General features: G+C 39.3%; 1 protein-coding gene across 2 annotated transcripts in view; it reads right to left on the bottom strand.

Moving 5' to 3' along the window:
* Window positions 1-207: 207 nt before the first annotated feature.
* The window catches only part of LOC308058791 (uncharacterized protein), a 35008-nt gene continuing 22834 nt past the window's right edge, over window positions 208-12381 (bottom strand). For both annotated transcript variants that reach the window (XM_080375142.1, XM_080375143.1), the window contains exon 3: window positions 208-3333. In XM_080375142.1, the coding sequence (XP_080231268.1) occupies window positions 1718-2659 (942 nt within the window). In that variant the 5' untranslated portion in view covers window positions 2660-3333 and the 3' untranslated portion in view covers window positions 208-1717. The remainder of the gene's footprint in view (window positions 3334-12381) is intronic.

Here is a 12381-nt window from a genome sequence, read left to right as displayed (position 1 = left end):
AGTAAGAAAACTTGTGATAAAGAACAATTTAACAGGTAAAGCAAAAGCTGCTCACATAAGCAAAGCAAAACAAGGAATTCATTCACCGCTTCCCATGGGCAGGCAGGTGTTCAGCCATCCCCAGGAAAGCAGGGCTCCATCACATGTAAGGGTTACTCAGGAAGACAAACGCCATAATGCCAAATGTCCCCCCCTTCCTTCTTCTTCCCCCAGCTTATATACTCAGCATGATGTCATAAGGTATGGAATACCTCTTTGGCTAGTTTGAGTCACCTGTCCTGGCTGTGTCCCTTCCCAGTTCCCCGTGCCCCTCCAGCCCTCTCACTGGCAGGGCCCAAGGAACTGAAAAGTCCTTGACTGAATATACATGTTACCCAGCAACAACCAAACCCATCAGTGTGCCATCAACATCATTCTCACACAAAAATCCAAAACACAGCACTATGCCAGCTACTAAGGAGTAAAGTAACTTTAGCCCAGCTGAAACCAGGATACTCTCCTACCTCATCCTCCTCCCTGAGCATTGCAGTGAGGTAGGGAATGGGGGTTGTGGTCAGTTCATAAGACTTTGTCTCTACCACTCCTTTCATCTCACTTTCACTGCTCCAACATGTGCTCCCTCCCAAGGTCTGCAGCTTCTTTCAGGGCACATCCACCTGCTGCACTGTGGGGTCCTCCATGGGCAGCAGTGTGGATACCTGCTCCATCGTGGTCCTACTTGGGCTGCAAGGGAATGTCTGCTGTGGTGCCTGGAAGCACCTCCTTTCCCTCCTTTATTGATCTTGGTGTCTGCAAGGCTGCTTCTCTCACATTTTCTCACTTCTCTCACACAGCTGCTGCACAGTGGGTTTTACCTTTTCTTAAATATATTATCACAGATCCACCACAAGCACCACTGACAGGTTTGGCTTTGTCCAGTGGTGAGTCCATCTTCGAGATGGCTGAAACTGGCTGTCTGACATGGGGGCAGCTTCTGGTCTTCTTTCACAGAAGCCACCTCTGCAGCTGCCCCCTTATCAAAACCTTGCTATGTAAACCCAATACAGAGTGATATTTCTGTCCATGTATTCCTCTATCATAAAGTATGCAAGACTGTATATATGAGGTGACTCAGGATGCAAAGCAAGACTGCCCTTAGACAAGGGTAAACAGTTTCAGACTTTTCAAATATATTTACATTCTGTTCTTACAGAGGTAGTAGAATATTATACCTTTCCCTTTTTTTAACAGTGAATTTTAAGCCTGTTTTTAAATAAATTTCTAACACAAGCTGTGAGGATTTTCTCAAGAAGCACACCAAAAAATATTGAACAATATTATTCTTTTATCACTATGACTGTTGGAATTGGTTATGGATAAGACTGCATTGCTTCTATTCAGATCTTCCAAACTAGTCTAATTCAGGAAGAAAAGATGGAGACAAAGCTATAGTTTATAACAAATAACAAAAAGTCCTGCATTTTCATTAGATACCATTTATTGTTATTTCTATTGAAAAAGAAACTCAGTTGAGATCTGTAAGAATACCGGAGAATAAAATTATTTTCCCCTCTATAAAGCTTGCATCCACACTTTAAAGATTCAGCACAGTGAAATGATGAGAGTCTATGGCAAAAAACACAGTCTCTGGCCAGAAAAAGCAGCTGAAACATAGTTCAAAGTGTCAGGTTTCTGTTGTATAAAGCCAAGTTACTGTTAGTGGATACAAATCATAGCATCACAGAATACCAGGTTGGAAGGGACCTGAAGGATCATCTGGTCCAAACTTTTTTGGCAAAAGCACAGTCCAGTCAAGATGGCCCAGCACCCTGTCCAGCTGAAGCTTAAAAGTGTCCAGTGTTGGGGAATCCACCACTTCCCTGGGGAGATTATTCCAACGGCTGATTGGTCTCATTGTGAAAAATGTTCCTCTTGTGTCCAGTCCGAATCTCCCCAGGAGTAACTTGCACCCGTAACCCCTCGTCTTTTCCATGTAACTCCTTGTAAAAAGGGACTCTCCAACTTCTTTGCAGCCACGCTTTAAACGCTGGAACATGGTGATAAGGCCTTCACTAAGTCTTCTTTTCTCAAGGCTGAAGAAGCCCAGTTCTCTCAGCCTTTCCTTGGGTAGCAGGCTTCTCAATGTTTTGATCATCTTTGTGGCCCTTCTCTGGACCCTCCCCAGCCTGTCCACAACTTCTTTGCATAGCAGGGACCAAAACTGAAAACAGTTCCAGGTGTGGCCTGGCAAGCACTGAGTAGAGTGGGATAATGACTTCTTTATCTCTGCTGGTAGTGACGTGCTGACACAACCCAGCACCCTGTTGGCTTGCTTTGCCGCAGCACCACACTGTTCACTCATATTGAGCTTGTCGTCCATCAGGACGCCCAGGTCCCTTTCCAGAGAGCTGCTTCCCAGCCAGGTAGATCCCAGCCTGTGCTGCACTCCTGGATTATGTTTTCCCAAGTGCAAGGTCTTACACTTGTCATTGTTGAACTTCATAAGGTTCTTTTTAGCCCACTCTTCCAACCTATCTAGGTCTTCCTGCAGGGTGGGTCTCCCTTCTGAGGTGTCCATTTCACCACTCTGCTTCACATCATTGGCAGATTTCATCAGGGTACACTTGATCCCATCGTCCAAATCACTTATAAAGCAACCAAGCAGTGTTGGGCCCAACATCAGTCCCTGGGGGACCCCGCTTGTCACAGGTTGCCAGTTTGGAAAGCAGCCATTCTCCACCACCCTCTGGGTGTGGCCTCACAGCCAGTCCCCGACTCACCGCAGAGGCCACTTGTCTTGACTATGATGGATCAGTTTCCATAGGAGAAGGCTGTGTAAAACCATAGTGAAAGTCTTGGAGAAATCAAGACAGAAATTGTTCAATGGTCACCTCATATCAACTGAGCAGGTTACTTTGTCATAGAAAGCAATCTGGTTTGTCAAACTCAATTTGCACTTTGTGAATCCATGCTGGCTTTTCCCAATCACATGCTTCATTTGACTTGTGATAGCCCCCAGAAGGATTTGTTCCATAATTTTCCCAGGGACAAAACTAAGACTGATGGACCTAAAAATTTCCTGGATCCTCCTTTAAGCCCTTCTTGTAGAACAGGGTGACATTAAGCTTCTTCCAGTCTTCTGGACATCCCCCAATATTCATGACTTCTCAAAGATTATGAAGAGTAGCCTCACAACATCAGCCAGCTCTCTTAACACTGTCAAGTGGATGTTAGGGGCCATTGGTTTGTAGGGGTTAAGGTCCTGTAATAGTTCACACACCAACCCCTCCTTCACTGACAATGCATCTGTGTTTGCATCAACCTGGATTTTTGTTGCCAAGGCCAAATATATATCTAGAATAAAGTAAAAAAAAAAAAAACAAAAAAACAAAAAAACAAACAAACAAACCAAACATAATTGTCATCTTGAAATCTACTGATGAGAACTGGTGAAATAATTAATGTCAAATGATATTAATAATCTACTTCAGACAGACAACTTCCACTAAGGTAATACACTTTGAAGTAACAGTTAAATCAGCCTTTGCTTATTCATGGTAAAGAAGACCATTAACCACAAGAAATCCCCTTGGTTTTTTTTCCTTCTCAGTTGGCATCACATTCTGGCACAGAATCTAGCAATGAATGAATATGCAAATTTGACTTCTTCATGATTTTTTTTTTCTTCTAAAGACTAATCATTAATAAAGGCTTAAATACATAAAAGCAAGGGTAGATCTGAAATATTTAACCTAAGAATTCCTTAAACAATTTAATTTCTCATCCTTAATGTAAAGTATTTTAAAATTTATAAAGGGTACTATGAAAGCATTACACTTTTATGCTTATGCTTTTATATGGGAACTCTATTTGTATTGCTCTATTCCAGTTGTAGTGGTAGGATCATGGCAATATTATTTAAAAGGGAGAATAAGATTGTCTTAACTTTGAACTATCAAAAGAAGTCAAGGGAATATTTATGCATTAAGTAATGTGAACAGGCATAATTTTTTCAAGATTACATTGGTCAGTTGCATTCAGTATACATGTTGTTAAATAATAGTTATATGAATAATAAAGAGAAGGTTGTTGAATATCTTTAAGAAAATATTTAGCTAAGATCACTAACTAGGAGCATTATTAACAAAGAAAGCCACTTTTTTTCCCAAGAAAAAAAAAAAACCTTAAGGCTCTTCGCACTCATTAAATCCATAGCAATGTCTCTCTAGCATCACTGAATGCAAATGAGTTAATGATGGTGTACTTAGGCTTGATACTGTGTTGTGCCTGGGGGAATTTAAAAGACTTCAAACGAACAGAGCCAGTTGCAGATGTCTGTTTTGGTGTATGCTCTGTGGGAGGGGATTTGGTATATTTAGTAGCTAAGTGGAATTGTCCTGCTTTGTCAGATGCTTACTAGTTCACTAGCCTGCAGCAGGAATATTTGCTACCCTGAGTATTAGGACATGTGCTTAAGATATTCACCCATAAATAGTGAGCTCTAGCTACCAGATCCTTTTCTAACAACGCTTTGGAAATAATTCAGGTGCCTGAAAACAAGTTCTTCAGTTCAGGTGCCTGAAAACAAGTTCTTCAGTCTAGTACTATAGAAGATTTCTCTGTCTGAGATAGTCTATGGGTTTAGTAAATACGACAGGACCTCTGGGAGAATCGTGTCTTTCTGGAGTGACAGCTGTAAGGGTATATACAATCACATTGACAGCTATGCTTAGGAATCTGAATCCCACCATTTCTTTATTCTTCAATTACTGTTTACTAAGTAAAAAATACATAAAATGTCCAAAGAATGGGAACTGGAATCCAACATTTCTACATACCTTATACCCTAAACATTGAATTAGGAACTTAACCTACATTTTTTGCAACAGATTCTTTCTCTCTCCTATGTATTTCTACCAAGAGAACAGCCATGTAGCCTAGTTTATGTTACTCTTCTGAGCAGAGTAGAATAGATGTGTAGAATGGAATAAAGTAGAAGAGATGTGAATGTGCATTTTTACAAACCAAAAAAAATGCATTAATAGTCTTTTGGGTAAAAGATTTCTCCTTCCTCCTTTAATCTCTGCTTATTTATCTATGACATAGAATGAATGTGAACACAAAGATTAAGTCTACCACACCTAAGACCTGGATCAATCTGGCTTTTGCAGCCAGATTTGTCATGTATTTCCTGAATTTTGGTCTCCCTGAGACAATATAGCCCACCCCCCAAAAAAATCTCCAGTTTTGGTTTGCCAAGACATAGACAAGAACTGAGTGTCTGGCTATTTGGCACAACCAGGGCTCTGAACTGAAACCATCTTCCTCACATACTCTGGAGTAGCTAATAATCTAGCCTTTACTTTGAGGTTTGTGATTTTAAACGGAATTTCCATGTATCATCCAGAAATCACAGTTTTGTCTGCATTGGAGGACCACAGAGAAGCTGAGCTTTCTGCTGGAAGAGATGTGTGCATCCACATTTGAAACAGGTACTCTAGAAAGCAAGCTGTTGGGCAACTTCAGGCATGGCTGAGAAGGGAAACCACAAAAGAAATAGCTTTAAAAGCATAAGTAGTGTAGATTGAGGGCCTGATAGCTCCAAATATAGCACCAGATTTCACCTTCCAGATCACTGAATCATTAATAGGAAAGTCCAAAAGGACTCAGAGGCCTAAAAATTGACTTCTCTTAATTTTGACATACAATACTTTAAACATAAATTGTTGATCATTTGATTTGTCTAGAAACCTAGTTTCCTGCCATTTAATATATCAACAGTCACCAGCAGTCTGGCAGAATTAAACAGTCCTAATCCAGCTGGGATTCACATACCTGAGACTGGATTCAAGCTAACTCATGTCTTTTGGGAATTAGGGATGGATTTCACATCATGCGACTTTAGACCTTTACCTCTGTGAATGTTTACATCTGAACACATACCTTTTATTATTTCAATGGAGAGATATAAAGATTTTTTTTAGTTTATGACATGTCTGACTGAGGCAGACACCAGCATTAAGGGTTTCTAAATTAATGCAGTAAGGCAGGAATCAAAAAACCCCTAGAGGTTTGGGAGTTCAGAGACTTCTTGAATTGCTTGCTATCACCCACTTTAGGCATATTCTGTTTAGTTTGCTGATAGCTGTGAATCCAGTCTCATTTGAATTCATAATTACTAGACACCACAGGACAAATCAGAAGTGTCATTTCAATCCCCATATTCAGGCCACTGAAACAGGTGTGATGCCACGGATTGCCCTCAGGCTCATGTGCTTTTGTGTACCCTGCCTGTAACATTGATGATGAGACAGAATTTAACAGGGTAGTGGATTTGCATGGCAAGGTTATAGTAGCGGGGAAGTACAGGCGTGGCTTCTGTGAGAAGCTGCTAGAAGCTTCCCCCTTGTCCAACAGAGCCAACGCCAGCTGGCTCCAAGATGGACCCAGCACTGACCAAGCCAATCAGTGACAGTGGTAACACCTCACTGATAACATATTTAAGAGGAAGGGGGGCAACATATTTAAGGGGGGTGGGGGGTGGGGGTTAGGGGACCTGCGCAACAAATTGCAGAAAAAGAGAGGAGAGAGAATATGTGATAGTGACAACTCTGGAGGCACCAAGGTCAGTGCAGGAGGAGGGAGAGGAGGTGCTCCAGGCACCAGAGCAGAGATTCCCCTACAGCCCATGATGAAGACCATGGTGAGGCAGGCTGTCCCCCTGAGGCCCATGGAGGTTATTTGTGGAGCAGATATCCACCTGCAGACCATGGAGGACCTTCTGCTAGAGCAGGTGGATGCACCCAAAGGAGGCTGTGACCCTGTGGGAAGCCTGTGCTGAAGCAGGCTCCTGGCAGGACCTGTGGCCCCATGAAGAGAAGAACTGATGCTGGAGCAGGTTTGCTGGCAGGACTTGCGACCCTGCTGGGGACCCACGCTGGAGCAGCCCATTCTTGAAGGACTGCACCATGTAGAAGGGACCCATAGTGGAGCAGTTTGTGAAGAGCTGCAGCCCATGCGAAAGACACATGTTGGAGCAGAGGAAAAGTGGGAAAAGGAGTCCTCCCCATGAGAAGGAAGGAGCAGCAGAAACTACATGTGATGAACTGACCACAATACCCATTCCCCATCCCCCTGTGCTGCTGTGCTGAGGAGGCAGAGAAAACTGGGAGTGAAATTGAGCATGTGAAGAAGGGAAGGGTGAGGCCAAGGTATTCTTAAGATTTGGCTTTATTTCTCATTCTCCTACTCTGATCTGAACTCTAATAAATTGAACTAATTGCCCCAAGTTAAGACTGCTTTGCCTGTGACAGTAATTGCTGATTGAACTCCCTGTCCTTATTTGGATCCATGAATGTTTCATTATATTTTCTCTTCCCTGTCCAGTTAGGTGAGGAGTGATAGAGCAGCTTTGGTGGGCACCTGGCATCCAGCTAAGGTCAACCCATTACAAACAGAAAACATTCCTTCAGAAATTTTCCAGATCAAATCTTGAATAATAAAACACATAATAAAGTTGCTATGTGTTTAAAGTAATTGTACTTTAGTTGAATTCTATTCTCTGCTGATGAAAAAAAAACAGTACTCTGGCTAAGGAAATTTGTAATTAAATAGAAACCGCTCAATCTGTCTCACATTTCCCATGATTGGTTCCAGAACATCACATGACATTGACAATCCATGTATCATTTTCTTCTTCAGGGTTACTTGGTTAATATGGAATTCCATAACTTAATTATTTAATGTCTTTGTTTATGTTTCAGTCCGGTTTTGGTCCCTACAGACTGTTTAAAATTAGTAGTTAAATTACAAATGATAAAGTCTGAGAAATATGGTTGTGTTGTGGTTCAACCCCCGCTGGTAATTAAGCTCCACACAGCCGCTCGCTCACTCCTCCCTCACCCAGAGGAGGAGAACTGGAAAAGAATGCAAAATCCAAGGGTTGAGATAAGAGCAATTTAATAATTGAAATAAAATAAAAATGAAAGAACAACAATAATAATAAAACCAATAACAGTCATAACGAAAAGGAGGGAGAAGGGGAGAGGAATGAAATCCAAAGGGAGGGGAAGAAAGAAAGCAAGTGATGCACACACAATATAACCACTCACCGCCTGCTGGCCGATGCCCATCCAGTTTCGAAGCAGCAATCGGCAAGCCCTGGCCAACACTTCTTCAGTTTATATACCAAGCATGACACCCCATGGTATGGAATACCTCTTTGGCTAGTTGGGGTCAGCTGTCCTGGCTGTGTCCCCTCCCAATGTCCCGTGCCCCTCCAGCCCTCTGGCTGGCAGGGCCTAAGAAACCAAAAAGTCCCAGACCACACCTTCCCACACCAAATCCAAAACACAGTACTGCACTAACCACCAAGAAGAAAATTAACTCTATCCCAGCCAAAACCAGGAGAGGTGGTGTGGGGATTTTTTCTGGTGATTTTTTTTTTTTTATTATTCAGAAAGTTTTTCTTGAAGATACTTTATTAAAGTCTACACATGGAACACAAAGCAATTATTTATGAGTGTATTTGTCAAGACTGGACAGCACCCATCTTATTGAACAACTGCAATCATCTTTTACTGTATGCAACAAATGATGAAAGTTCATTAGCATTTTTTAGGGGGCAAAAGAGTAAATTTCAAAATATCATTTGGAAAGGGATTCTTCATAATAGGTTAATTAATTTCACTGGTAAGAATGTAGACTTTGAGTCCAAATTACCCTACTTTTACTTTTAAGTTATTGGATCTTGTGACTTATTTTTTTGCTTAAATTAAACCAAAGATGTGTTTTTTATCAAAGTTCCCTCTCCTCATTCATAAAGATATGATAATTTGCAATTCCTGCTGATCTGTTCTAATAATTGTTTTTCATACCTAAATATTGTAAAATTTGATAAGCCATGAATGGTCATGAATAAATTAATAACCTTTTCAGGAAGCAAGAATCAAAATTATTGTTCTGGACAGATGAAGTGAGCCTAGAAGAGCTTGTTGGTTCTTGTTCCTAGGAAGTTGCTAAAGGAAAGCAACAGGGTGGCTTGTTACAGTGACTAGTTACAAGTGTTGGCAGATGCTGGAAATCAGTGGGAGGGCATTTCAAGTGGGACACAGGTACAGTAATAACAAGCTAAAACAGCAGCAGAGGGATTATAACAACATGTTTCCATGTGGCCCCTGATATAAGGTGAGGAGACTGGAGAGACTCCTGTGAGAAGAGCAAGAGGACTCCACTCCCAGTGAGGAGAGTGTTTAGAGAAACACAAATTAAAGCATTTGTGCCCTATCAGTGGTTTAGGGACTTTGTAATTGAAATTGTTCCATTTTGCATAAACAATAAATAATTCCTGGATAGAAAACATATATATAGTAACATATATAGTAATATTTGTAGTAATATATACATAGTAATGACCAATAAGAGAATATTCGCTCCAAAAAATACTGAAATTCTACTTTATATAAAGTAGAAGAGTTTCAGCCAAAGAGAAAAAAATGTTAAGGAAAGACTATTCAGAAATATACTACAATTTGGGATTTAGAAGACCTGGATGCCTGATCTAGGCAATAAAACTGGGGTCTTGAAACAGTATTTTTTAATACTCCATAGAAGTGCTCTTCTCAAAGAAATAATATATAAAGGTTAGGGATATCAGCTTTCAATGTGTTATCTAGGTTTTTAACATTTTTAACATTTAACATATTAACAATAGACATATTTTAACATTAACAGTCACCTCGGATTTCCAGATTTGAGCACTTCAATAATTAGGGGCCACATTAATTGTTCCTGTCAGTATGTGTGTCCATACACAGGTCTTGAAGAAGAAATTTACATGCATCTAGAAAAGGTGTAATTTTCACCCACTGTTGCTTTTGAATAGCTGTTTCTTAATTGTAATTGACACATCAGATGTTGGTTAAAAAACTTAAACGGCAAAATTCCTTTTTTTAAAAAAAAATGAACTTGCAATTTCATTAAAATACCAAGTTTGTTTGGTTAGAGTTATTTCCTAGACATACAAGTTTATTAATCATTTATTATATTTACTGGTTGACTTCTGAGTTAACTGTTACTTTATTTTGCTACAAATAAATATGAGACTGACAGTTCTAAAACTACTTGGTCACCTTTTTTTGCCAGTTTTTCATATAAAAAAAATATACTCATTTGTTTCCTCAGACCCTCAGTGTTCTTCCAGCCTTATGAAAATACATACTGATACTTTAAAGAGTTTCTTGTCTGAACTATTTACTTAAGTATGTAAAGGAAGCTGCACCTGCTGATTAAAACAAACAAACAAATTTTCTGCTCATTGAAACATTCTACTGCTTGAATAGATTTATTTTCATTGTATGGGTTGATATAGTAGAGGAAAATACAACAGGTGAAATTATTAATGAGGACAGAGGAAAAGAAACTGTAAAAATAATCTAGCCCACAAATACAAAGACATGACTTGTTAGTAAAAGAAAAATAATTTGTAAAAGTAATGACAGCACTTGTTAATAGTTTCCTGTAGAGGACATGGGACAGTAATGAGAGACAGATCTCACATCTCAAGCTTAATGGATGAAGCAGATGGTAAAATCAATATCAGGTAAACCAAAGCTGTGATATAAGAAGAAAAGTTCCACTTTCATCCATTTGAAGCAGCACAACTCATTAAAGTTGAGCTGCTTGTAAAGTATTGAAAACTGAGAGATATATCTACAGAAGATATTAATTGGAGTCCTCAATGACTGATAGCTGAAGTAATTGGAACAGAGAAGGCACCACAGAGGAGAAGAAACTGCTAAATGTACATCGTAGATAGCATACACTCCTTCCACTACAGGACTACTTTGATCTAAAAATATTGAGAGGTATCCAAGTAAACTTTCTGCTTAATATTATACATTTAACTTCGAAGTGTTTTAAACTGTAACACTTTAAAATACTCAGAAGGATTTCTGTTTCTTTCCTGCTTTTCTGAAGATCAAAAATCCTTCCTATCCTTTTCACTGACACACAGAGATAGTTCTGACAATGACAGGAAACTATGTGAATCATGTCGCCAAGTGCTTTGAGTCCTCAGGAAAATTTCAAAAAATTCACTTTAATCATCCATTGCTCAAATACCAGTTCAGCTGACGACACATATTTTCTTGGGTGTTCTGTAGTAAGAAAGGTCAATGTCCCCAAGTTACAAACTATTTATCTCCTGAAAGTTAAACGTGCCCATGTATTTCCAGCCTAAATTCACCCAGGTGCTCACTTTGTAACCTCAAACTGCCCCAAGCAATACTAGTCTGCTAGGTTTTCTAGTTTTTTGGGTTTTGTTTTTTGTAACTTCTCATTAAAATGAACTCCATATTTATTCAGTAAAGAAGCAGAAAACCCCTCACCACTAAACTGTATCTTACTTCTAGATAATTTATAGTGAATTATGACTATTGTAATTTGCTATACTTAACTCTGTTATTGATAAAATAACTTGCAGCTGTATAATAGAATCAATGTGTCATAACTAGAATTTACAAGTAAGGCTTTACTGTACCTATTTGAATTAGGTGATTTCTGTCCCAAATAGTCAACATGTTGCATAGCCAATATTGAAATGCATGTTTTGGAAACTGGGGGGGGGGGGGGGGGGGGCGGGGTTTGAAGGAAGAAAAAAGTAACATTCCATTTACTTTCTCTGTGTCAGTTAGAAGACTATCTTTTTATAACATTAGGCTTTCAAAGCAGCAAAGAGACTACACAATCAAAATATGATAGGAGAATGTCTACATGTGTGAAAGTATATATGTTTGCATATATATATATATATATCTCTCTCTAACAGAGAGAGAAGTGGAAATTTGGTTAGAATTTTGTTAAAAAATTAAATTCTCCTTAGAATTTCATATCAAAACCTTTCTCTGTTTCACCTATTTATTCTAATGAGGTGATTGCCAGCAATGATACTGGCAACTTTCAAAATGTGTTGCACTAAAGTGATATTTTCAATCTAGCAAAAGAGAAACAAGTAATCACAGAAGCTTATCAGGACTTGGGACATCTCAGACAGACATGATGGTCAGTCACATGACAGTGACATTAACTTTTTCCAAAGATTTTGCTTCCAGATCTTTTAGACTTTTAATTTGAAAAAGGTTTGAAGTACGAATGATTTTCAGTTCCTGGACCTGTATTAGTTTTGCTGAACACTGTACCAAAGCTGCCTGTTTAGATTTCTGACCTGAGAATTGTTTACAGTTTTGTTTTGTGTATTGGACTATGCTCCTACTCAGTCCAAAGAAAATGCTATTATATTGTCAACAGGAATGCTATTAGCTTGTTTGTTTATTTCATCCTTATCTTGTCCTAGGTTTGATAAGCTTAATTAAAGTACAAGGTATTTATGTTAATACGACACAT

This window comes from Falco punctatus (genome assembly GCF_963210335.1).
Source record: "Falco punctatus genome assembly, chromosome: 2".
NCBI classification, from domain to species: Eukaryota; Metazoa; Chordata; class Aves; order Falconiformes; family Falconidae; genus Falco; species Falco punctatus.
The sequence above is the reverse complement of the archived record's forward strand: the minus strand, read 5'-3'. Positions and strand labels throughout refer to the sequence as shown.